The sequence below is a fragment of the Panonychus citri genome, unplaced genomic scaffold (assembly GCF_014898815.1).
Source record: "Panonychus citri isolate SS breed McGregor unplaced genomic scaffold, ASM1489881v1 Contig00104, whole genome shotgun sequence".
Taxonomy (NCBI): Eukaryota; Metazoa; Arthropoda; class Arachnida; order Trombidiformes; family Tetranychidae; genus Panonychus; species Panonychus citri.
Genome location: NW_026515509.1, coordinates 498344 through 523500, shown reverse-complemented (window position 1 = coordinate 523500; position 25157 = coordinate 498344). Strand labels below are relative to the sequence as shown.

The 25157-nt window shown below is 31.2% G+C and overlaps 6 protein-coding genes and 1 long non-coding RNA gene across 9 annotated transcripts; 4 read left to right on the top strand and 3 right to left on the bottom strand.

Moving 5' to 3' along the window:
- Positions 1–70: 70 nt before the first annotated feature.
- Positions 71–6434, bottom strand: LOC128389033 (elongation of very long chain fatty acids protein 4-like). Its single transcript, XM_053348540.1, has 5 exons — positions 5825–6434; positions 5546–5750; positions 5367–5424; positions 3276–3575; positions 71–1046 (listed from the first exon to the last, which is right to left on the bottom strand). The coding sequence occupies exons 1-5, from the start codon at positions 5916–5918 to the stop codon at positions 777–779; spliced, it is 927 nt and encodes a 308-aa protein (XP_053204515.1). The 5' UTR covers positions 5919–6434; the 3' UTR covers positions 71–776.
- A 154-nt stretch (positions 6435–6588) lies between these two features.
- On the top strand, positions 6589–9637 carry LOC128389025 (uncharacterized). Its single transcript, XM_053348534.1, has 2 exons — positions 6589–7419; positions 7520–9637. The coding sequence occupies exons 1-2, from the start codon at positions 7104–7106 to the stop codon at positions 9553–9555; spliced, it is 2352 nt and encodes a 783-aa protein (XP_053204509.1). The 5' UTR covers positions 6589–7103; the 3' UTR covers positions 9556–9637.
- Positions 9638–9882: 245 nt separating this feature from the next.
- On the bottom strand, positions 9883–13072 carry LOC128389024 (histone-lysine N-methyltransferase SETDB1-like). Its single transcript, XM_053348533.1, has 2 exons — positions 12592–13072; positions 9883–12521 (listed from the first exon to the last, which is right to left on the bottom strand). Exons 1-2 carry the CDS (start codon positions 13017–13019, stop codon positions 9983–9985), a joined length of 2967 nt encoding a protein of 988 aa, XP_053204508.1. The 5' UTR covers positions 13020–13072; the 3' UTR covers positions 9883–9982.
- Positions 13073–13180: 108 nt separating this feature from the next.
- LOC128389027 (uncharacterized) lies at positions 13181–15769 on the bottom strand. The gene is made up of 4 exons (XM_053348536.1): positions 14373–15769; positions 14165–14233; positions 14004–14093; positions 13181–13929 (listed from the first exon to the last, which is right to left on the bottom strand). Exons 1-4 carry the CDS (start codon positions 15399–15401, stop codon positions 13756–13758), a joined length of 1362 nt encoding a protein of 453 aa, XP_053204511.1. The 5' UTR covers positions 15402–15769; the 3' UTR covers positions 13181–13755.
- A 1822-nt stretch (positions 15770–17591) lies between these two features.
- Positions 17592–19137, top strand: LOC128388869 (uncharacterized). 3 transcript variants are annotated; one of them, XM_053348326.1, is made up of 4 exons: positions 17592–17737; positions 17818–17936; positions 18219–18391; positions 18563–19137. In XM_053348326.1, exons 2-4 carry the CDS (start codon positions 17859–17861, stop codon positions 18750–18752), a joined length of 441 nt encoding a protein of 146 aa, XP_053204301.1. In that variant the 5' UTR covers positions 17592–17737; positions 17818–17858; the 3' UTR covers positions 18753–19137. The 3 variants fall into 3 exon arrangements, with proteins under 3 accessions (XP_053204301.1, XP_053204300.1, XP_053204302.1); XM_053348325.1 differs by having other exon boundaries at positions 17592–17742; positions 18563–19126; XM_053348327.1 differs by having other exon boundaries at positions 17592–17742; positions 18602–19104.
- A 134-nt stretch (positions 19138–19271) lies between these two features.
- LOC128388865 (uncharacterized histidine-rich protein DDB_G0274557-like) lies at positions 19272–20636 on the top strand. The gene is made up of 2 exons (XM_053348324.1): positions 19272–19812; positions 20193–20636. The coding sequence occupies exons 1-2, from the start codon at positions 19622–19624 to the stop codon at positions 20383–20385; spliced, it is 384 nt and encodes a 127-aa protein (XP_053204299.1). The 5' UTR covers positions 19272–19621; the 3' UTR covers positions 20386–20636.
- A 754-nt stretch (positions 20637–21390) lies between these two features.
- On the top strand, positions 21391–22700 carry LOC128388868 (uncharacterized). Its single transcript, XR_008325363.1, has 3 exons — positions 21391–21531; positions 21640–22461; positions 22554–22700. It is a non-coding gene; the product is annotated as an uncharacterized LOC128388868 (long non-coding RNA).
- Positions 22701–25157: the final 2457 nt, after the last annotated feature.

Here is a 25157-nt window from a genome sequence, read left to right as displayed (position 1 = left end):
TTAGCTATTTTTATTAATTCAATCTCAATAACTTGACTTTAATTGTGTAGATAGAATTAAATTTTTCTTAAAAAAATTATTATATATCCTTTAGATTAATCAATTGCTTAATTGATTAGTTAATTAAAGGTGAAAATCGCGATAATTTATTGTAAATATTAATCATAATTGTTACAATTAATTGTAAACATTTTTTTAATTGTTGACTTTTTCTGTCAAAACAATCAATCAAATAAACATCATAATTTAAACCCCAATCAACTTTTGCTTGTTTTTTTTTTTAATTATTTTCAATCAACTTAAATTTTTGATTTCTAATCTGTTAATGAAAACATTGATCACTAGCAATTAAAATAGTTACAATTAACAATAACAATTGTAATTATTAGGCAAATGGACATCACATTGGCTAATTAACTTGAGTCTTTGAAACAATTGAAAAAGTGAAACAATTTATTGATCATTCAAAGAGAGACAAAATTAATCAAAAATCAATTAAATTAAATCGGAATGACTAGATTACTTGTTTACAATGAATACAATTAAAATTGATTGTTACCAATGAACTTAATGATACGAGTTGAAATATTTAAATCTTAAAGGTTGAATATAAGATTATCAATAATAATAATATTCACAATCATGATTAGTTGATTAGTTTAAATCACGAAATCAATCTGAAAGTTGATTAATCATAAAAAAGAGATGATAATCTATTAATCATGATGATGATAGTCAATGATTGAGTTGGAATATCAATTAATATGGGAAAAGGTTCAAATGCGTTTCCGTAGTTTAGTCGGTGTTTTTTTCCCCGTTGTGATCTGTTGAGTTCGAGGGGTCATCTTGGATCTCGCCGCCGGTGGTTGTGAGACTAAAGGCTTAAAGACGGCGGAATCAGCGACATAGGCACCATTGTAAAAGTTGCTGAACAATATGATGAATGAAAAAGCATAGCAAACAAAAAAGTATTGCATCCACCGAGTAAATTGACAATTAGTGATAATCGCATGTAAGCCCAATACAACACCAGCGGTGAACTGAATCTGAAACGATTAACAGGATTATCATTATATTAGTTAATCTTTTGAGATTAAGAAAAGTTTTCAATCAATGTTTCTTATTATTTTTGACTTAATTTACATATTCTCATATATATGAATTATATGAAATGAAACCATCGTGATTACCGATTGTGATTTAAGTTTTGTTTTTAATTCTCTTTATGATTATCATGATGATTAAAAGCAAATGACTTGAATACCCCTAAAGGAAGAGGCCTGAATATGAGGTAACGGCGATGGTTAATTGAAGGATTTTAACTACGATAATCAACTAATCACAGACAAGTCTCATCTCTTCATATGATTTATGGTATTTGACTTTTTGTTTTTACGTCAGAACAAAAATTTAATTCATCATATGATCATTTAAATGGTAATCAAATTTAATTTGGTTAACCATTCAAACGTATATGTACAACTTTTCAATGTAACAATAAACCCTTTGTTGTTTGTTGATTAGTTGATTAACCGTTAATACAAATTAATATTAAAATTGAGTTTAAATCCAATCAAATCAATCAAAAACAATCAACTTGTTTCTGGTTATTTTTAAATTTAGTTATTAAATCAAATCTTTGGATTAATCCATCCAATGGATTAACAATTTAACTGGTTTTTTTTTATATTGAAACAAAACAAAGTTATTAAAATTTCCCAATAATTAGTTGATTATCATGATTAACCTTTACAAGGATAACTGATATTAATCAACTGGGAAAGAGATAGACTCATACCCTTGGTTGATTAACAATTAATCCTGAGACAAATTTGATACATTGAGAGATAAAATGATAAATACAATTAAACTAAATTAACAGAAAATTAATTCTAACAATTGATTTTAATCATTTGAGAATCGGATAAAAATTTTCTCACTCTTTTGATCATAATAAGTTCCCAGTGCAAACAATTAACTTAATTACTTGAAGGTGTAAATAATAATTAATGGGAAATATTGACTAATTGTTGTGTAAATTCATGGTGATACAGATAATGATTAAATCAGTTATCAGAATTAAAAGAAAAAAGTAAAAAAAATAAATAATAAAACTTTCCAATCGTTTACCATTTAAAATCAATGGCGATGACAGAAGTGAGTTAAATAACTGAATCAGTAAATTGTGAGAAAGTTGTTCCAAAAGGTAAATCCCCTTCGTGACAATCAATAAGTAATATATTGAAAGAGTAATTAATTAATTAATCAACTAGAAAAACAAGAAACTCGAATTATTGGAAAAATCGAATAAAACTTTCGAATTATCAAAATTTTTAATCGACTCGAAAAAATCTTAAATCAGATTAATATCAATTCTCGTTGATTATGATTAAGAAAGAGGGATAAATGTGATCATATTATCCGATCAATCATCAAACATGATCATAAATTGAGGTGATTATTAGAGATGATTGAGTTAATTGCGAATGTAAAAAAAGCCCAAAGAAAAGGAAGATAAATTTTCTTGATTTTCAAGTTAATTACTTTTTCCTTTTTCTCTCTGTGATATTATTACATAGGAAAAAAAAGAAGCAAATTAAAAAACAAATCAAGTAAAATCTTCAAAGGGGAACCAGTAATGAAGTGATTATCAAATAGCGACAAACTATTTACTTTAATTTAGTTTGATTTAACTTGATTATGATGCTTTTACCTTACCCCTGGTTATTATCTGGAAAATTGATTAGGACAACTAATCTTGCCTCGAGCAATTTAATTGTCACTGCACATGAAAGTTAAATGTTGAATATGAAACAACAAAAAAACAACAAAACTTCAGGAGAGAGAGAGAGAGAGAGAGAGAGAGTCAAGTTTGTCTAGTCTGTAATTTTGTAACAATTAACTAATTCTTATTAGCCATTGAAGCCGTTGACAATATAATATGTCAACGTTTAAGATCAATTTCATCATCATCATTAATTGATTACTGATTAACTTTCCATGATTATTTGTTGATACTTGTTTCATGTCAATCACGATTATCAAGATCATTATTGGTCTTGAGTATATGTTGACTTTTTTTTTGCTAACCTTGGGTTAATTGTCACGGTGACAGTTTATATTTTTGTCGTTGTTACCTAGCATCTTAAATTACTCTGGTCAAACCAGTTCAAATTGCCATGATTAAGATTAAGATTTAAATCAATTTTAGATAATAATCTTGCTTCAGATTTTTGCTGTTTTCGTTTACATTTTGATTCTCCTTGTTTACTTACTAATTGTAAAATTGTGAGATACTTTTTCCACCATAGATATTTCTGAATGGTTGGACCACAAGCGGTTAAACCATAATAGGAATACATGATAACATGGACAAAACAGTTGACCATTGCTCCAGTTAATGCTGACCCACCGGGGACGAATTTAGCACCGACCCACCAGAAGGCGAACATAGTTGAATGATGGTAAATGTGAAGGAAGGTCAATTGGGCGGGTTTTTTACGAACTATGAATAGTAGGGTATCAGTGAATTCGAGACATTTGGAAAAATAATACCACCATATAGCACCGGCAATCTATTGATAGATAAGAAGGATGAGAGAGAGAGAGAAAAAAATTGAATTTTAAAATTAGTCGAGGGAAAAAAGGGCCAAAGGTGATGAGGAAGATGGAAAGATATTGATGATGTTTCATGTGGTATCAGATTCTTTACAGGAGGGAACACTTTTCATCGCAATTCAGTCTTGGTGATAAAAGAGAAAATTTCGCTCCCTATTGATTTTCTCTCTCATGATTCATATGAGGTGGGTAATTAAATGTCCATGATCATAATCTCCTGATGAGCTTTGGTGTATCATCTGCATCACTATCCAAACTATGATTATCATGATAATTTTCACGATAAAGGTAAGAGATTATCCCTTTTTTACTGAAACCTTTTACAGAGCAGTATCATGTCCTCTCTCTCTCTCAGCTCACATGTTTGGCCTCAAATGATTTATAACATGCAATGAACTCGTTTACGTATGTAACTTGAATTCGATTGATTTGAAATCAGAGGATAAATATTTAGAAGATGAAGAATAAAAAAAAACGATATGACGATTTATACCCTCAGGGTGTTCATTAACTTAAAGAATCATCATCTTCATCTTTCCTTATCCTTTTCTCTGTCTCTATGTGTGTCCTTTTCTCAAAGGTTGATATGATAATTTTATCTTCTTCTTTAACTGATGACATGATTCATCAACAATTGGCTCGATTATCCTGATGAAATGACCAATCAAAGGAAAAGTGACCATGCAACATGAAAGGATTTAAGGAAATCACCTTAATGGATTCTCTAAGTGGAGGGGAAAAAGAATATCAAAATAAATCAATAAATAACAATCTAATATATTCGTTAATTTAAATTATTTATATCTAATGAATCAATTCTAAAATGTCATTAGATAATGATTATGATTGCATATGATAAACCCTCAGGGAAATTAAGTTGATTAACTGAAAGAAAATGAAAACAAAAACAATGAAATGAAATGAATCAATGAGAAATCACTGATTTCCTAATCTAATCAGCTAATATTCAGATAGATTTTAACATGTAACCATCATGAGGTAAGAGATTAAGATTAACTATTGGATTAACTAATCAAAGAAAAGATGAGAAATGAAAATTTCCATAGGTCATTTTTATATATGGATATTATTGGATTGATTAACCTTGATTTTAAATCGTGTGATTATCAACAATTTACTAATAACTTATCACAATCATCAAATTGTTTTACTGGTTTTTTTATATCCATTTTTTGCCTAAATGTTCAAGGACAAGGACAAAGAGGAAGACTGATAACTAGATTGATTCCATGATGATAATGATGATGATGATGATCGATTCGAAACTAATTTTCTCTCTGGGCACGTATTCGTCTTGTGTCAGTCGAATGGTTCATTTTTTTTCTCTCTCTCTGTTAACTGACAATTCGCTGGTTAAATGTTTCTCAATTAGATGGACAATCGTTACGATGCAATTAATGGATTAATGAGAAAAAATTCTGAGCCTTTTTCTTTGAATAGATATGATTAAAATTATAATCAAATCTTGTAGGTAGTTAATTTTGTCATGATTAACTAACAGTAATTTAAATCCTAATATTTTTACATCCTTGTTGTAATTGTAATCGTTATTATGGTGATTGCGTGAGTCCATATAAACTTTGCATCAAGAATCAAATTGAATCAAGTGATCAATGAGTTAATGAGTAAAAAAATTTCCACTCATGGATAATAATTAATTAATTGGGTAATTATTAAAATGAAAACGACAATTTCTTGATAGATTTTGGGACGGTTATCAAACAAACCCGTTTCTCGTATGGATCATCCGAAGTATCAACCAGTTGACAGATGAAATTGTAATTTCTTTCAATCCACAATGAAGAAGCTAAATTAACACGGACAGAATCAATGGAAAATAAATCCAATTAATTATCGTTATTATGTTAAGACCAATTAAAGGTCAATAATTTCTTGAAATGTTAACAAATTAACCATAATTACCTCATAACAGATCCAACCATTAAGCCAAGCGATTGAAAAATTATAGATAATCATGAAGCCTCTTAACTTGAAAGGCTTTCGGGTAACCATAAAGTGTGGCCCATACCAAACGGTTAAAAGGTAAATTGTAACAATTAACAGGGTGGGAAAAGGTGAACTCATTAGGAGCCAGTGGTTAACTCGTGGATCTAAAATGAAAATAATTAGTATTAATGGTTAGTAATTTAATTTTGCAAACAAAGAGTTGAAAAGATTCACTTACCTCCATAAGAGTGGATCCAATTGTAAAGACTAACCACTTTTTGGAAAGGAATAAGAATTAAATCACTGAATTTGGAATATTCTAAGAAAGTCATGATGGAACGGTTATTGAGACTAGAGAATGGGAATGATGTTGTCAATTGAATTGAATTTACAGTCCAAACAATTAAAAAATTAAGTCTCTCTACTCCATCAGCCAATTGATGGTCAACACATTGACTGAAATGTCAGCAGGAGACAAAAGGTTAAGGTAATCAAGTGTATTGTTCATTTTTCTTGTTTCAACAATAAAGAGAAACAATGATAATCCACCATACTGATCTTTTCCAATTCTTAAATTTGATTAACGTGTAATTAAAAGTTGATTAGAATTAAAATGTTTCCGTAATGATTAAACAAAAATGGCTTCGAAAAAGATTCGCCAAGATTAAGGGAAGCACTTTGAGATTGGAGATTCCATTTTAACCTTTTATCTAATGGAAGAAGACATTTGGATTGACAAGAATTAAGCAATAACCGAGATGACAATCAGTTAATTGTTCTAATTAAAACATGAGGAATAAATTAAATTGGGGAAAAAATCCCAGAGAAAAAAAAACAAACAATTTAGATGAAAAATTGAATTTTCTCAATTTTCAATCGACCGAAATTCTGTAACAAGTGTCGCCATCTATGTTCTTTTATATCAACTGTTTATTAGAATTTAATTTCTTTCATTTTTGTTCATTCTCTCCAAAAACCACTTGCTAATTGTGTGATTGCAAAAGAAATTATAATTAATTAGTGGTAATCTTGACGAGAATTTAATTAATATGAAATAAATTGTTCATCTTTGTGAAATCAGCTCGATTGTTTTAACTGTTTCCTTCCTGTTCCCTTTTAAATCAAATAAGATTGTTGGTTTTTTCTCATGTAACATTTTCAACTTGATTTGTTTACTTCCAATTATTCAATTGTTTTTTTTGTTTTTTGTTTCTCTGTTTAATTTTATTCTATTGAAACAATACACAATCTATCAATGACATTAATTAAATAGAAATTGATTTCGTAAATGCTGTCCAAAGGTTATAAGTTTAAAGATATTCAACAATTGACAACCAATGTGATAATTGTAATGATTATAGAAAACAAATGATTGGTTAGTCAAGTTTTTCCCTTTGACGTTGATTGTTTTTTCTTGAACACTTTTACATTGATTGTTTTCCCCTGGTGTTTTTTATCTTCGCAATTTTGATTTCTTAATTTGTGCAACATTTTTAATAATTGTGTGTCTTGGCAGGATGGGATCACTCATATCAATCCTGATCATGTCACGAACTGTTCAGTTCACAGGTTTAACCGCTTTGGCTTATGCCTTTATTGTGTTTACTCCGTTCACCAAAGTGGAAGAATCGTTCAGTCTTCAAGCAATTCATGATTTCGTTTATCTAGGAATTCCAAGGGCAATCGATATATCCAATAAATTAGCTAACGGAACACTTGATTGGTACATTGACTCGAAATTCCCGTTGAAATTTACTTTCTCCGAAGAGCCAACCAATATTGTTCATTCATATAATTACTCTGACTGGCGATGGGACCATCAAGATTTTCCAGGTAAATTGTCGTATTTTATTTCTCACAATCAGTTATTTTATTCTATTTGAATGATTAACGATCAATCTTGATTTATTTCTTCATTTATCTCTCTCATAAGGTCCTCTTCCGAGATCATTTATCGGTCCATTCCTTTTGAGTCTTGTTGTTTTCCCTTGGTCTCTTTATCCTCGAATACCTGATAAATTGTTCATTCAACTGGTGGTTCGAACTAATCTGGCAACATTTGTTCTAGCGGGTTTCTATTCGTTCGTTTGTGCTGTCACACGAAAATTTGGTCGTCATACTACAAGTGCACTTTGTATTTTGACATTGACACAATTTCATTTTCTATTCTATGCTTCGAGGCCACTTCCAAATATCTTCGCCTTCATTTTGGTTCTAATTGCTTCTGCTAAATGGCTATCACACAGATACACTTCATTTATTATCGTTGTCGCTGGAACTGTGGTCATTTTCCGTGCAGAGACAGCTCTTCTTTTCGGCCCTATGATTGCTCATTCCATATTTTTCCAGAAAAATTTAACCTTCAAGAAATTATTCCAAGTCGGAATACCTGCTGGTCTGATCTTTCTCTCGATCACAGTTCTATTTGACTCATTTATGTGGGGAAAATGGGTATGGCCTGAGGGTTATGGTTTGATTTACAATGTTTATCTCAACAAATCAGCTGATTGGGGAGTTCAACCCTTCTTTTGGTATTTTTATTCAGCTTTACCACGGACACTTTTATCTTCCCTTCTCTTTGTACCCTTTGCATCTCGAAGGTGCATCAAATCATGTTTTACAGTTTCCATCGTTTTCATCTTTCTCTACTCATTCCTTGGACATAAAGAGGTTCGATTCATCTTCTATTGTCTTCCTTTGCTCAACACTTGCGCTGCCGATACAATTGCCATCACAACTTACAGATTTTTCACCCTTCAACCTCACCCTGAGAGTTGGTTACTTCATATTATCTGTCGTTGGTTAGGATTTAAGGTAACATCCGATGAAGACTTTGCAGCTCAGGACAAAATGATGGAAGAACGAGAAAAACGTATTGACGCTGAAGCAGAACTATTCAGACAAAGGTACATTCGACATGTTTCCCGACCTCCGGCCCAATTACCCGATCGTTACGATGCAGTTTCACCCGCTCAAATGGCCTCATCTTATATGTCTTATTCAACTTCAATTCCATCATCATCTTCATCCTCAACATCAACTTCAGTGACAACCACAACAACCACAGCCACAACTACAACACCAACTCCCTCAACATCAACATCTTCAATTACCTTAAGAAAACGAGGAGTCTCAAGTAAAACCTACGATTCCAGTGGTGTGGAAAATGTGCTCGATGAACAATACTCCAAAATAACGCAAGCCACCGCTCGAGAAAGAGCACTTCCAACTCAACCACCGCCACCAGCACCAACTCCACGACGACCAACGGTCGAAGATCTTCCTTCACCAGATTTCGCCGCAGTTACAACAGTTTTCCTCGCACTAATGGCCTTTCACGTTTGGGTTAATATCGGATGTTTAATTTATGCATCAGTTGCTTCTTATCACAATTATCCCGGAGGTGATGCCGTTCACTGGACCAATGATCGTATCCGACACATTGATCTGAAAACTTATAAACCAAATGACATCGCTGTTCATGTTTGCAATTTAGCCGCTCAAACGGGCTTCACTCGTTTCCTACAAGTGAACGATGTCACTTATGATAAATCACCGGACTTTAATTCTTTGGCCAATAAGACTTTCCGATTATCCAAATATAGAAATCAAACTATCGATTCTAATAATCGTAAACCACCAAAAGCTCGTGATTTTAAAATACTTTATTTTATTTTAGAAAATGTTGATGTTAATTATCTTACTCATCATTGTACGAGTCGAACGCCATCTAAAAAATCACCAACCAAAAAGTCATCGGCAACGTCACAACAATCAACTCAATCCTCGCCAATTTCATTATCTGATTCAATTGATTCTGTTTCTTGTAAAATCAGTTCAGAGCTTCCAGAATGTACTCTCGTCAAAGCAATCAACGGATTCGATGGTCTTGATCTAAGTCGAGCACCGAAAAGCATATTCATCCTTACGGTGCCTAAATTGTGGATATTTAAATGCAAACTTCGTTAATCATAATAATCATAATCAATTTAAAATATATACAAATCACCAAAAAAAAGTGCAATTTAAAAATATTAAGATTAATTTGATTTCTAACTTTTTATGCAAAAAGAGAAACAATCAAATCAAACTTAAATTTTTGATTATATTTACTAATGATTATTTTTTACGATGATAAATTTCAATCACTATCAAAAAATATCATCATCATTTAAACTTTATAACAAAATAGTACAAAAATATTTAAAAATCATCGATCTCATTTAAAAAAACGATAATAAAAAAAGGAATAACCACAATTCATGTAAAACCAATTAATTGATTCAATTGTCTTGACAACTTTAAAACATGAACTTATTTGGTAATTGTGAGAGTTTTTTTTCAATAAAAAAAGATGAATATGATTTTAGATGAATGAAATACTTGAAAATGAAATTCATAATAAGCGACCACGACAATTAGTTGATCCACAGTAGCACCAAAGTTTACGGCCTTCAATTATTTCATAATTATAATCCCAATTGAGTTCAGTGAAAGCGGGAATAAATTTGTGTGAAAAAAGGGCGACCCATGGGAATCGAAGGTCATGAGAATCAATGAAAACGTTTTGAACGTAACAATTAGGATCACAGGAATGATTAAAATATCTGCCGACGTTTCCTTTTCTTTTGGCATCTAATGAGTAGGCAGAACTTTCACCGAATAATTCTCGATATGGTTTACCGGTCATTTTTGGTTTTCGAACTTTTTCCTTTTTCGATTTTTTATTGGTTGACTTTTTCTCTTTGCGTGTTCGACTACGGTAATTGTCAGATTCTTGGTCACTAGTCGATGAAGCTGATTCGTTTGACGATGATGAGGAAATTTCTTCCATAACAGCTTCTTCATAACACTCTTTGAATCTTTCAACGTTCTCGATATAATCTAAATCAGCTAAATATTCATCACCGAAATTGGAACCACACTCATCAGCCAATTCTTCATTAAGTACTTCAGCCGCATAGATACAGATAAATGCGCCCGGGGGAATGTCATGAAGACACCGGATTCCCCAGCCTTTTTTATCGGTACGGAAAATTTGTAATCGAACACGAATCCCATTTTGAACAACTCGATTACCACATCGAGAGTTACACGCACAGTTTGGATTACATTCCCATATTCCAGTGGTAACTACACTTCGGAGACGACGATGTTTGTAACCATCACCACCTTGGTCATTATAGTTGAGATTTCTAACCAATTCGTAGGCTTCACTTGTTAGTCTTTGACAATCACATTTGCTTCGATCTTGACAATTATCGGTACAATCACAGCACATTAAAAAATGAGGATCAATTTCTAGGCTTATATCACGTCCAGGGAATCGTGTGGGCCAATACTCGAATCCTGGTGTAATTGAATCATCGTTAACCCAATTAATACACGAGAGAGAATGATTTTCAGTTCCTTTAGCGACATCAGCTTCATAATAGTAGCAACCTTGGGTTCGTTTGCCATTTAGATCAGAGTAAAGAGTTAATTTGGGATAGAAAGTGAATAAATCAATTGAAAGACCTGAATCGGTTGATTCGAGGAATCTATTGACCTCTTCAATGTTACGAAGTCGTCGGCCACAAGGTGCAATGTAAAATATTTCACGTTTATGTTTCATCTTTGCATTACTTATTATGCAAACCTGACGATCCCAACCACAAATCACTGGAATTGCATATGGGTTAACATCACGATATTTTGAGATATTTTCAAGGTCACTTTTAACACATTTTGAGCAGCAACGATGAGGAACAAATAAACTGGGTAACGAGAGTCGTTTCGGAGGTTGGAAAAGTTCAGGGTAAAGTTCAAACTCGGCTCGGAATCGATTATCAAATGGATCTAGACGAGGTCGTATAATAACACCTGATTTGTTTGGTGATCTTTTATCATCATCTGATGAGTGCTCTTCATCTCGAGTATATTGAACAAAAGGACGAGCACGATCATTAGCAAACATTGTAGTCTTTTTCCTTGGGGCTCTTGGTTTACCTTGACTATTAAGAGATGTTGTTGTTGTCAAAAGACCGGCTAGTGGTTTAAGTCTAGGAGATCCTCGATAAATCCATTCATATTTATTGAGAGATTTAAAGAAAAATCGAACTATACTACAATCGACCTTTTTTACTTTTCCAGAAACCCAATTATCGTTGGTGTAAACGGAATCTCTTGTTCCAACAGAGTATTTGACTAAAGCTCTTTCAGGAAGATCATTGAAATATTTCCGAAGAAATGGTTTATATTCTTCGGGAACATCATCTAGAAAAGATAAATTCTCTTCGGCAATTAAGAAGACACTATCACATGGAACATAGGCCACTGCTCCATTGTCAAAGAAAATCAGGTATCGGAATGAATTTGTTCTTCGGGCAATTTCTGCTATTAAACCGGAAAAGTATAACAAACGCGGCGCAGATCCTTTTTGACTGACATCGACTGCGGCCACTACTCGACATTTGAGTGAAAGCATAACTGAAGGAGTCTGTCGATAAGCTATTTGCGCTTTTTTCAACAGCATACAAGGTTTAAATGAGTCCTCATAAGTTACGTTGTAATTTATTTTACCATAGATTTTTATGGTTTCGATTATGGTTGCAGGTTGCCAACCACTTTTGGCCATATTACTTGGATTGGCAACAGCGAATACTTGATCACCAACGTTTAATGGTTTTCTGACAATTGGCCCGACTGCTGGTAATTTGTAAATCTCTTGGACATCAGCTGCAGTTTTGGTTTGGACAACATCAATGTCGGGAAAATATGTAACAGTGGTAAGGTGGCCTAAGTTGACCTTTGTTGACTTTTCTTTATCTATTGGTAAATCTTCGGCAATTTTTCTCTGTACAGGATCTATTAAGACGATTCTTTGAACGGTTTCATCGATTGTTAATGATTCGTCTTTGACATCTATGATTCCTTTACTGGTGATATGTGTCTCTCTAAAAAAATACAAACAGGTGGTTAGAGGACAATTAATTAATTGATGAAGGATTAATTGTGTATACTCACTTTGGCGCAAATTTACTGCAAATCTCATCACAAGAGCGAAATTCATCTGAAATATTGTTTAAATCTTTGGTGCACAACTCAAAACCATCTTCAATTTTTTGACACCGCAAGTCAAAATTATCATCCTTTTCACTAATTTTCTGATCAATAACTTTGCTAACTACCTCTTTTGATGGGCCAATTGGTTTTGATTCACTTTCTTCAACAGGTTTAGTTTCACCAACAATCAGATCATCTTCATCATCGCTTGACAGAGTCAAAGTATCCAAGACTCTATTTTTAACCTCGCACTTGACATCAGCGGTTTGACCATTTTCACAGGTGGTTGTTGGACCATCTTCCTCACAAGAGTCAGAGTCAATCACGATTTCATCATAAACATTTGACTCAATTTTAGTATCAACAAGAGCCGGTTTATGGTCATCCATATCACAATTAAAAAATGAGAATGCAAAGAAATAAACACAAGAGAGAGAGAGAGAGAAAAAAAAATTCAAAAAGACCGAAAAAAGAAAAGGGACCGATTACTAATTACAATCGAAAAAAATTCGATCTTCACTTTTGCCGTCAAAATAATCAATCAAATAATTAATTGTATCAATATTAAGATAAACAATTTATTCAGCCCAACAGTTTTGTCAACAGTTAGATTGTTAATTGTTGACTATTAATTTAGATAAATTAGATTAAATTTAGTTTGAATTGAATTGTGTACAGGGCATTTTTTATCCACCCGCTATTTAACTAAATATCGCAAGAACTAAAAGTCATATTAAGGTCAAACTTGACCAGAGGACTGAACAGCACTCGAACCTACGATTTTCAAGGTCATTGAGATCATTCCCTGCAGGACGCGTTGAAAGGTGTAGGTTGTTCGTGTAGGTTAGTCCTCTGGTCAAGTTTGACATTCATATGACTTTTAGTTCTTGAGATATTCAGTGAAATAGCCGGTGGATAAAAAAACTCCCTGTATATTTAAATTGTGTGATTTAAATCATTTGTTGTGTGTCATTTGATTGTGGGTTTCAATTTTGTTCTTGAAGTTAATTAACAGTCATCATCACCATCATTTACATTTATTTAGTTGATCAACTTTGTAATTGTTTTGTTTTGTTTTTTTTTTTGGTTGTAACTTTGATCAATTTTGTTGATTAACATCAACAATTAACCGGTTGATGAAATTGTTGTAGCATCTAAAACTGAACTTGTTGTTGTCATTGCAAGTGATTCATTGATTGCCTTTTGCTTTGATTGTGCTTTTTGGATTAATCCTTGATTAACAGTTGATCTCGAGAAATCAGCAACAATTAGAAAATATGAAGCAATTGCAGCAACAGTCTAAATGGTTAACAACAATTAAGAAAATTGAAATCATTTAATTAGTTATTACTCGAGTTTGTTGATCAACTTACATTTGAGATCGATGAGTTTGTAATCACAAATAGATCGAGAATTGAATAACCAATTGTTGGACCTCGAACTCGATGTAGAAATGTTGACATCTAAATTTTAAGAATAGAAAATTGAATCACAATTAAGTTGATTTATATTCTGCTATCAACAATTAACTTACATTAACTTCAATATCGATTGGAAGTTGAAGTAAAGAAAGGGTATGAAGTGAAGTATAAGGAGCATGAGCCTAGTTAAGGATTAGAATTGGAAGAAAAGTTTAGAACAATTAACCAATTGTTGAGAGAAAAATATTAATTTTCTTGAGAAGATTGAAATTATTCATAAACAATATTAGGTAACAATATTATTCGGGTGAATCAACTCACCTCAGATGAAACATCGGCGGCGGAAACGGAAAGGATGGCCATTATGAGGAAAGTGTGACCTAATATGAACCAGGAAAAAATGGCCAGTGGAGTGTCCAGATCACCAAAGAACAGGGTGTACATAACATAACAGAAATTGGGGATAAAATTACCGATAATATAGAATAGAATATATTGCCAAAAGGAATTAGATTCATCGGTAATTTCACAAAGATCATTATGAGCGAAATACAATCGGGTAAGATCATCGTTCTTAGAACCCGGTGGACCAGGATCACCTTCGGCAAGTGCCTCAATTTCCGATGCAACGTCGGAAAACTTTTTCTGTACCATAAGACAGACCAAATTAAAGTACGAAGTTGTGAACATTATGATTCCCGTCATGAAAAAGTACCAGATAACCTGGACTACCAGCCAGGGCATGAAAAGACGGAAGGTGTGAGCATCCATATTATCCCGTGCCGCTGAATAGGTCAGATAGCCCATGGATCCAGTGACCCAAGAGGTAACGGTTAAATTGAATAAGGTAAATATTAAATTTCGCCATCGGTGAAAACCAAGTTTATCGTTTGGATTGGTTGATTGGTGCTGAGAGAAGGTCATGAAAGGGATGAACCAGGAAAGGTCACGTTCTTTAAGGAGAAAAGTAGTGGCCACCAGTGCCGATGAAAAGGAATAGTAAAAGGTTGGCATTAGGTAGTACATTCGGTAATCATTCCAATAAACCGATAGGTCACCCATTAGAACGGCTAAACCTTTATCGTCGATAAACATCAAGACGAACCCACGAACGGCAAAGAACCACAACATCGCAGTTATCAGTTGACAGTAAAGTCGCTTAATCTTGACCGGTGTTCGATCTTGTTTAATTGGACCATATCGACGTTCGTGGTCAAGTCCACTGGACAATAAGCCGAATAATTTGAACCATGTTTCGTACGAAAGTTTTGGAATATTTTCGTAAAGTCCTTCCTTTGGGTTCGATGAAGGATGAGAGAAACTTTTTCGCTGTTCGAATTGATGTTGCATCACAATCAGAACAATTAACAACCTTTCCAACAATTAACCTACGAATTTATGTAAATAACAATTGTAATCCAATTCTTTGTACAAATTAAATTATTTTCTGCCAAAATTTGAGGCCACTTTTCAATCCTTTCAATCCTTTTAATCCCAATGTAATTCTGCTCCCATACACCAACAACAAGAACCACTGATGAAACTTGATTATCGTAAACAATTTACTAAATTTACAAAAAAATCCAATGACAATTGTAACACTTTCACAATTAAGGGTAACAATTGAAACTTTTTGATCTCAACATTCACAATTGATTATCTAAATTGCCTTTTACCTTTCCAAGTTAATAGCGAATCTATTGATTGTCTTATATTGTCTTCATCATCGTCCTGATCATCATCATAATCATGATACATATTTAACCATAATTTTAATTGTAGTTAGTTAAACGCGAAGACACAATTAACAATTGATCGTTATGATAATATATTTACTTTTTTGTTTCTTCGTAGCAAAAAAAGTTATCATAATCATTTGATCATCGCCAAGATGATTGTTTAAATAACAATTTAATCAATATTGTAATTTAACCTACACACTGTTGACATTGCGTAGAGTTTAATTTGATTATTGATTAATTGTGATTAAAAATTGTAAACATAACTCGTTGTAACTATTACCTTAGTTACCTTTGTTTTTGTGATCATCAATTTCAATCACAATTATCATTACAATTATGTTTAATATTGATTCAATTGACAACAATTAAGGGTTGATCAATAAATTATCAACTTACTTTGATTATCATCAACTTGATTAGTTTGATTAACTTTTTCATTTCCATCTAATTAACTTGAAAAACTTTTCTAATTTTGTTTTTTTCTCATCACAATCTGATTGCTTATGAGACTTTAATTGTTTACTGTTGATTATAATCATTAATTACTCTCAAATCCTTGACAATGAACGTGTTAATTAATTTATATATAAATATAATTAGTTAATGGTGATTGTTGATTTCAATCAGCTGATCAAAAACTTTCACTGTTTTTATTTTAATTGTTTGGGTTTACTGATTAACTGATTTAATTCAAAAATCTAACTCATCATCATCATAGTCTCATTATTATTAATTATTTTGATATGATTTAGTTTTTAAATTGTTGTTGTTATTAAGGTAATTATGATTAGGATGATTGTTTCGGTTGATTGAGATGAAACTTTTAAATTAACCCTAATAATTAAATTGGTTGATCTAATTTCATCGTTTCATTGGTTACTTTAATTGTGATCACAATTAAAAGTTCATTGTTTGTGACCAATTGATTGTTTAACTCATCAACTCGTAATTATATCTTGATGATTGAGAAGATTTCAAATTAAAATCTTATTCAACAAATGAGACAATTAAAATCAACAATCAAATTATTTTTATCTACAATTAAATTATTAACAAACCTTTTTTTTTTGCTTAACCAAATCATCAATGAAAGTCAATTGTTACAATTAAAGATCAGAATCATTCAAAGCTCAAGGTTAATCATTTAAATTTTGAATCTCTAATCATCGCAACAATTAAATCTCATTAACCTTAATCAATTTCCCATAGAATCTGAAATTTAAATCACTTGATATTAGATATTTGTTAATTGTTTGATAATTTAGATGATGATACAATCAAGTGAAAACAATTAAGCTTAATAGTAGACAGTGAATTAAATTAATTTTATTTTGGTCTCTAAATCAATTGAAGGGACAAATTGATTATTGGATTAAATTGCCTCTCATTGATTTACTAACTCAATGATTAAATTGTTGATGATTTAATGATTACCATGATTATCACGCAATTAACAGTTGGATGGGGGTTGAAAAGAGTTGTGAGTTTGATTAGAGTAAAGAAAAAGGGAAAATTAAATTGTTAATTGTTAATTGTTGAATAGAAACCAATGGAGAAAACGATTTACTCTATTGAACCGAATTAAAATTAATTGTTCTCATCTGATTGATGATTAAGGGTCGGACATTGAGCCATCAGGGAGGAGGCTAAGGTAGTGGGTGGTCAGGGGGTTGATAGTTAAGGTTAATAATAGTAAACAATTAAGGACAACCCTTAAATCATTTGAGTTGATTAACTTTAATTTTTCATATAAAATGGTTCATCTTCAATTTCTTGGTTCTCATTAAGTTGATTAAACGTTGATCAAACAATTAACTTTCATATTCATCTCCTCTTTCATAAATATTACTGTTAATGTCTTAATTGTGAATTTATTGTCTAATTAAATCTGGTTTATTATAAATACGTTTCGTTAATTGTTCCCAACAATTGGATTATCATTTAGTTGAGTATGTAAATGATTTTAAAAATGATCTTTAAGATTTTCATCTAATTGTAATATCGTTAATCATTTTCTGTTTTAGGACAATTAAGGTGGATAATTAATCATAACAATCAGTAAATCATGAGCCATTTACGTTTATTTATGATTGCATTTCTAGCGATTTTAATAGGAAATGTATCACCGAAGAAAAAAGGAAAGGTAAGTTAATTAATTTCTCTTAATTGTTAATCAATAACCGAAAGAAGAAAAAAGAGAAAACTAATATTCGAGTAACGAAAATATAATATGATAGAAATTTTTTTTTTCGATTCTGATTATCGATCGAATGTTCAAAGTTCGATATTGATCATTGGTAAAGAAATCGAATCAACAATTAAACCCTTAGAGTATTTGAACGAAGTTTATTATCACCAAAAGGGAAAAAGTTTTTCGAAACATTTTTTTGTTCTAAAATTTTTGTTCGATCGTCGATTTGTTCAGGAACGAACCATCATTCTAGGCGGTGGTGGTGGTGGTCCAGTTCATCATGGTGGGTCACATATTGTTCCCATTCCGATTCCATATCCGATTCCGGTTCCAATGGGTCAACACCAACACTCTGCCCCACAGATTCATCATGTGCCCCAACAACAGCCACAAATAATTTTGGTTCCGTAAGTTTAACAATCAATTTGATTGTAAATTAGTTGATCATTAATTGTGTTCCGTGTTTGTATCTAACCATTAATTGTCTGTAAATTGTCCAAATTAACAAATTTAAAGACAATTAAATTAGTTGGAATAACTTTTCTCTCTTTTTCTTTTCTTCAAATTACATCTCAAAGTGTTTTCTCCTCTCCCCTTTCTCCCTCGCTCTCTTCCAGTACATATCAACACTCGTATCATCATCCAGTTGACCACTGGTCATCTGGACATTCTGGACAATATGATAATTGGAACACCGGAGTTCAATACCTTGGACACATCGGAGGTGCTGGTCAACTTCAGGGTAACATGTTTGGCAAAAGGAAATGATTAGTTAATCAACTTAATCGTGATTATGATTAACATGATAATCTGTTAATTTTTTTTTCAGTTAATTTTTGATTTTGGTTCAAATGATTGTTTTTTGTTTCTCTTAATTTTTTTCACATTTTTTTTTAATTGCTGACATTTAATTGTTCCTCATCATTATTATCATCATCTCCATCTTCAACAATTTATATATTAAATTCATTAAAACAACAACAACAATTAAAGTCTCTGATCCATTTAAAAGTTAATCCAATCATGATTGTTGTAATAATTTAAATCACGGTCATTAATCAATTTAATTCAATATTAACAATTTAACAGAAATTAAAATGAGACAGTTAATTTGAAATGAGCAACAAACTGTTTGAAAATAAGATTCAACAATTAACCAATAATTGACAATCAAGAGTCACACAGTTATGATCTAGATTGAATAATTTAAATCAATTTCAATGATTAACAATTAAAATTGATCGCGAAAAAAAAGAGGACAATTGATTAATGAACAATTAATAAAGAGAAAGAGAGAAATTAAGTTAATAATCAACAATTTACTGATTGTCTCATTGCTTCCGGAAAAGACAAACAATCAAATCATAGATGATATTTATTAATTGTAACGAGAAGAGATTAAACTAATCAACCATGATTAACTTTTTTAATTGTGATGGAAATGAATAAATCAAGGAAAATCAGATTAGTGAGAGTAATTAAAAATGCTCACTCGGTAAAGTTAATTGTTGATTAATGAACATATAAAAAGTTGATGAAAATTTAAATTTTGGTTTACTTTAGTTACTCACAATTTTCAATCAACATCAACAATCAATTAATTGTTACCATTGTGATAACCAAATAATTTATACATAATGAATTTATCTCATTGGATTATGTTTAACTGCTTAATTGTGATCAGTTTAATTGCCACAATTGAATCAAGTAAAAAGTTACTCTATGGTGTAGCCTTAGCAGCGGTTCTTGGGGCTGGAAAGAACCGTTATCATCACCCAATTCCGGTTCCGGTTCCAATTCCAATATCTAACCAGAGACTCGAGATTCCGTAAGTAATTAACTCCAATTAATCACAATTAAGAGTTTTATTTAATGATTACAAGTGATAGTGAATATAATAATCAATGAATATGTTTTATTACCTTTAATGATAACGATGAATTGTAAATGAATTTGAATCAATGTGATTTGTTTGATTACAGGAAATGATTAACAATTTAGGTTAATCAATGAAATTAGTGATAAATTGTAGTCAATTTATGATGAATGATTATTAAGGATTAATTTTTATCTTCTTTCATGATTTAGTTGATTCAATCTAACTAATGGATTATCATTAATCAAAATTAATTAATTTCTTTTATATGTGATTGATTTTTTTTCCTTTCTTTCTGTTTCCAATTAAATTAATCATTCTCTCTCTCTCAGTGAACATCATCATCATCATCATCACGTTGAACATGTTGATCATCATCATCATCATCTAAGTAATCATATTGATCATCATCATCATGTTGATTTAATTGAGGATCATCATCATCATCATCATCATTCAGATTCATGGGATGATGGTCACTCTCATCATCATCATCATCACTTTGGTCACCCTTACATGTACTGACCAATACAATCAATATAAATTGTTACCTGTCCAAAAACTTAATCATTGTACAAATTTAATAATAATATTAACAATTAACTCACTATTTATTTTCAAACGATTTGTCAATTGTTGTTAAAATCAGTTTGAAATTCATTCTTACCCATTGATTTAATTATCTCATTGTAATTAAGACAATCAATCAACCTTATTATTGATTGAAGTTGTTACATTTCTCCCAATTCAGCTAATTAACACAATAATTAACAATTAATTTTTCTTCCTTTTCCATCCCAATTAAATTAAATTTCAATTTTTGTCATCAAACTTTTTAATTGTATATTAATTTATTTCTCGCCGTTTATTACAATTTAAAAACTCATTTCTGGTTACTATTTAAATGTCCAGCAATTAATTAATATCCAGTAGTCCAACTATGTACTTAGTTAATTAAATCAAGAAATCGTTAGAGTTAATTGTTGAGAGATTTTCATTCCGATTGATTGTAAATCAGAAAAATAAATTGCTCCATTTCATTGTCATCTCTCATCGCAGAATATTATCAAATCCACTAGAGAAGAAAATATACGAAAAAAAGCAAAAAAAAAGAAAATTAGTCAAATGATTAACTTTTGATTAAGTGAATTAAATTCAATTGTAACAATTGAGAAAAAAAGAAAACTTTTGTTCGATTGAAAACCGATAGATGGCGTTACCATACAAGCGAAAAAAAGTCAACAGCTGATCGAGTGAAAATTTTTCTAATTGTCATTGTTATTGTTTTCTAATTAGAATTGATCAATTTTTAATTTAATTCTATTCTATTTTTAATTAATTTTTATTCTTCCAAAATAGATCCAAATGAACGACGAATTCAAAGTTACTGTAACTTGTTTTGTTTCTCTATGTTTCGGTAAATTCCCATTTCTCTCTCAATGGATTTATAAAGAAACTCAATCATCGGATTAACCTTAAGGTGTTGATTGATTGATTGTGATGATTAAATTAATGGATAACTTACCCTAGAGCAAATGGAATCAAAGGTGCAATATCCGAATTGGAAGAGGATAACAAGTATCCAAGAATTAAACCTTTTCGAAATTTTTTGCTACTCTCAACAAAGGCGATGATCAAACAAAGAAATAGGAGGTAACATAATCTCCGAGTGTAGGTAGACATTTTTTTTCTCCTTCTCTTTATCCACACAATTAATATTCAAACAATTACGAAGAACAATCACTAATTTAATTAATATAAACTTCTCTTTTGGAATAGATGACCAATGGTTAGAAGACAATGAAAGAAATAAAGAAAAGAACACCCAATAAAAATAATCAGTTACATTGCTCGAAACGTTGATGACAATTAAATGTGACAATTGGAAACCTTCAACCTTATATAACCTGTCGATTTGTTGATTGTTGGTCATTGGAAAGGCCAAAGTGAAATTTAAACATAATTAACTTCCGTATCCAACCCTTTTCAGCGATTAACTGTGTGTGTGTATCTTAATCGGAATAAGTTAATTGATAATTCAATTAGTTAATTTAGTTAGTGACACATTCTCATTAGACCGATTTAGTTTTCCGTTCCCGTTAATCATCAGAAAAATTTATTCATACAACTAAATGATTAGATTAATTTAGTTTATCTTTTCCTATCTCTCTTTTTGTTAAATTTTTCTTTCTAATTATTAATTATTATTTGTGGTTGGCCGCTAATCGTTTACAATTTGTACCCTTAATTAATTACTGTTAATCATTTTGTTCAGTGATCACTTGAGGGGGATTTTCAATTGTGCTTTTTAATCACAATTTAACAATCTATTTAACCATTTCTTCAGTTTTCTATCTCTCATTTCGTTTCAGATCAATTCTTTAATTTCTCAAACTAATTGAAATTTAATTTTAATTGTGTTTAAATTATTGACTTTCTGTTTCTATTACTAATTAACAATTGCTACTATTTTGTCATCTAATTTGTTTTTAATTACAATTTAGCAACAACAATTTATCACTTGGAAACACATACACAACCATCAACATCTAAGAAAAGCTGTTTCATGATTAAGGGTAACAATTAAAATTGAAGGATAAGGTAATTGATTGCTTTGAATATGAATCAATATGTTTGACAATTGTGTCGATTTTGATTGAACTAATTTTCTTTTTTTTTCTTGTTTGATTAAGATAAATCGTGTTAAATAATTATGAGCTGATTATGATTATCATCATTGTACTAATTGCCAGAGAAAGAGAGAGAAAAGTTAATTGTAGTATTAATAATTTTCCAAATCATATCGGATCATATTCTTGACTGTGTGTGTGTGAGTATCATGATTATAATTATCATTGTGTTGACTTTGTTTACAGTTGGGTTACTTTTACCCAACTACAGGGATCAGAGTGAGAGAGAGAGAGAGAGAAGAGGGAGAGGGAAGGAGGGAGAAGCCTGAAAGTCTATGGTGGTGATGAGGGAGAAGAAAGTGAAAAGAGAGAGAGAGAGAAAACAATTCGAAGGACAAGAGAAGTGAAAAATACTCTGAAGGCCGAGGATGAGGTAAACAAGGTATACACTCAGATACTCACATACACACACGGATGATAATGATTATGATGATGATGAAGAAGATGAAGCAACAGTGAGAGTAAGTGAAATGAGGGAGAGGATGAAAAGTAGCTTGATCCATATGATAGAGGATAAATTTAAAGTGATGATACTCACAAACAATCAACATCACCCGATTATTACGGTTACGTTTGGCAGGAATACAAAGTGAACCTTTTTTTGATGTAAGAAAAAAGAAAGAGAAAGAGAAAGAAAGAAAGAGAGAGAGAGATTTATGGTAAGAGGATGATGATCTGGTTATTTCAAGGGAAGACGAGGAAGATGATAAGCTAAAAAAGATGCCGGGGGAATCCTTTGTTATTCATGAAGCCTGGAATCAGAGTTGACATAGGGAAAGAGAAAGAGAGAAGATGAATTTTCGGTGATGATGATGATGCTACTGAAGATGATGAAGATGATGAAAGAAAATTTAGAAGACGAAGGATAAAAAATTCGTAATCATAAACATTTGACACAGATCCAAAGGTTCTCTAACTTTCTTTCTCTTTCTCTCTCTTTCCATCTTTCGCTCTCATCATTCTCGTCATCATCTCTATTACTATCACTTTCAGTTAACCTTGCAATTAATAGGGAAGCCCTTATTGACGATCTCTCTTTCTCACTCACTCATCTTTGTTTTCCATCAGTAAAACGTCAAAGACCAGAAAGAAAGAGAAGATAAAACCTGAAAAGAGAAAAAGAAAGATGAGAGTGAGAGAAACAGTAAAAGAGAGAGAAAGAGAGAGAGAGAGAGAGAGAGAGATGAAAAAGAGGTTATAGAATGACATTAGAATCGAAGTGAAAGAAAGAAAAAAAGAAAGAGAAATGGAAGAGAAATGGAAGATAAATCCACTCTTGCCTTGGATACCATGTAATAACTTCCTGACTTGACATGATCATCAGCACGATCATCTTCTTCATCTTCATCACTATTAACTCTTTTGACACTTTTATCCTTTTCCTTATTTTCAAACATATGTAAACACTTTTTTTTATCTGTTTGTATAATAACCTCAATTAACTTTTGTTGTTCTTGCTTGTTGTTGTTGTTATTCTCATTTTTAGAAATAAAAAAAAAACAAGATGAAAATTGCAAATCAACAAACAGCACACAAAGAATTTTATCATCCTCATCATCATAACAATAACCTCTAACAATAAGTAATCCACATCATCCAAAGATATTAGATTCTTAGGTGGAACCAGAATGAACAAGATGATGAACCAAATGGATTGTGAATTATAATCTGTAATAAATGAATGGGAAAAGAAAATTATTATTATGATTAAAACTAATTAAGTTACAACAGTTAATGTGATTTAGGGATTTAATCAGTTGAAGATAATCATGAATATTAGACAATAACACATTTCGATCAATAGTATGAACAGTTAACCCTAAAGGCTATTAATTGTTTACTAATATCAGGAAAACCTTTGAGACTATCAATTTATTATTGTTATTGTATATTTATTATTATCCATTAATGAGTTTTGTTCATCATCTTCATCTAATTAATTGTTTCAAGACAATTAATAAACTAATTGAAGCAAACGCTTATTACTGGATTGTTAATATTGTTAATACTTACTGGTTGATGATATGTGAATGTTAATTTAATTGTGTAGAAATTAACTCGAAACAATTTTTTTTTCTCTTATATGTATATTAATACTAACCTTTATCTTTACCTCTCTCTCTCTTTATACCTTTGGTGATGTGATTTAATTGTTGTGGTTGTATAAATGATTGAGATGTGATTCAATCTATTTATCATTAGTAACATTAAATGATTTATTTACACTTATATGTTTATATTGGTAAATAAAAATGATGACGATGATGATGATTACCTGATTCAATAGCCTCAACAATTAAAGGTTAATAATCCTTACCTGATTTGTTTTGTCTCTATGATTAGAAAACCAAAACAATTTTGACAATTTAACTATTAATTCAATGTTATCTCTCTCTTTCTCTCTCTCTCTCTCTTTTTCTTTCTTTCTTTCTTTGTTGTTGTTACTCTCTCTCTCTCTCTCTATTTCTGGTTTCTTTTAACTGTATATGTATTAATACCTTAATTAACCCAAAAATGACAGTTGATTTTTGTTAATTGATTGTCGATGATTCCGATGATGTGGAGATTTAATTTGTTACCAACAAACCATTAATTGTTTAGCCGAAA

Excerpts from the sequence above, each read along its gene's own strand:
- LOC128388865 (XM_053348324.1), top strand. The coding sequence starts at position 19,622 with ATGAATTTATCTCATTGGATTATGTTTAACTGCTTAATTGTGATCAGT. Across the intron at positions 19,813-20,192 it reads AACCAGAGACTCGAGATTCC|TGAACATCATCATCATCATC; the intron begins GTAAGTAATTAA and ends TCTCTCTCTCAG.
- LOC128389033 (XM_053348540.1), bottom strand. The coding sequence starts at position 5,918 with ATGACTTTCTTAGAATATTCCAAATTCAGTGATTTAATTCTTATTCCT. Across the intron at positions 5,425-5,545 it reads GAGGTAATTATGGTTAATTT|AAATTACAATTTCATCTGTC; the intron begins GTTAACATTTCA and ends GTGGATTGAAAG. Across the intron at positions 1,047-3,275 it reads ATCTCACAATTTTACAATTA|ATTCAGTTCACCGCTGGTGT; the intron begins GTAAGTAAACAA and ends TAATCGTTTCAG.
- LOC128388869 (XM_053348326.1), top strand. The coding sequence starts at position 17,859 with ATGAGCCATTTACGTTTATTTATGATTGCATTTCTAGCGATTTTAATA. Across the intron at positions 17,937-18,218 it reads CACCGAAGAAAAAAGGAAAG|GAACGAACCATCATTCTAGG; the intron begins GTAAGTTAATTA and ends CGATTTGTTCAG. Across the intron at positions 18,392-18,562 it reads CCACAAATAATTTTGGTTCC|TGTTTTCTCCTCTCCCCTTT; the intron begins GTAAGTTTAACA and ends TACATCTCAAAG.
- LOC128389027 (XM_053348536.1), bottom strand. The coding sequence starts at position 15,401 with ATGCAACATCAATTCGAACAGCGAAAAAGTTTCTCTCATCCTTCATCG. Across the intron at positions 14,094-14,164 it reads CAATCGATATTGAAGTTAAT|ATGTCAACATTTCTACATCG; the intron begins GTAAGTTAATTG and ends CTTAAAATTTAG. Across the intron at positions 13,930-14,003 it reads CAAACTCATCGATCTCAAAT|ACTGTTGCTGCAATTGCTTC; the intron begins GTAAGTTGATCA and ends TTAACCATTTAG.
- LOC128389025 (XM_053348534.1), top strand. The coding sequence starts at position 7,104 with ATGGGATCACTCATATCAATCCTGATCATGTCACGAACTGTTCAGTTC. Across the intron at positions 7,420-7,519 it reads GGACCATCAAGATTTTCCAG|GTCCTCTTCCGAGATCATTT; the intron begins GTAAATTGTCGT and ends CTCTCTCATAAG.
- LOC128389024 (XM_053348533.1), bottom strand. The coding sequence starts at position 13,019 with ATGGATGACCATAAACCGGCTCTTGTTGATACTAAAATTGAGTCAAAT. Across the intron at positions 12,522-12,591 it reads TGCAGTAAATTTGCGCCAAA|AGAGACACATATCACCAGTA; the intron begins GTGAGTATACAC and ends GTATTTTTTTAG.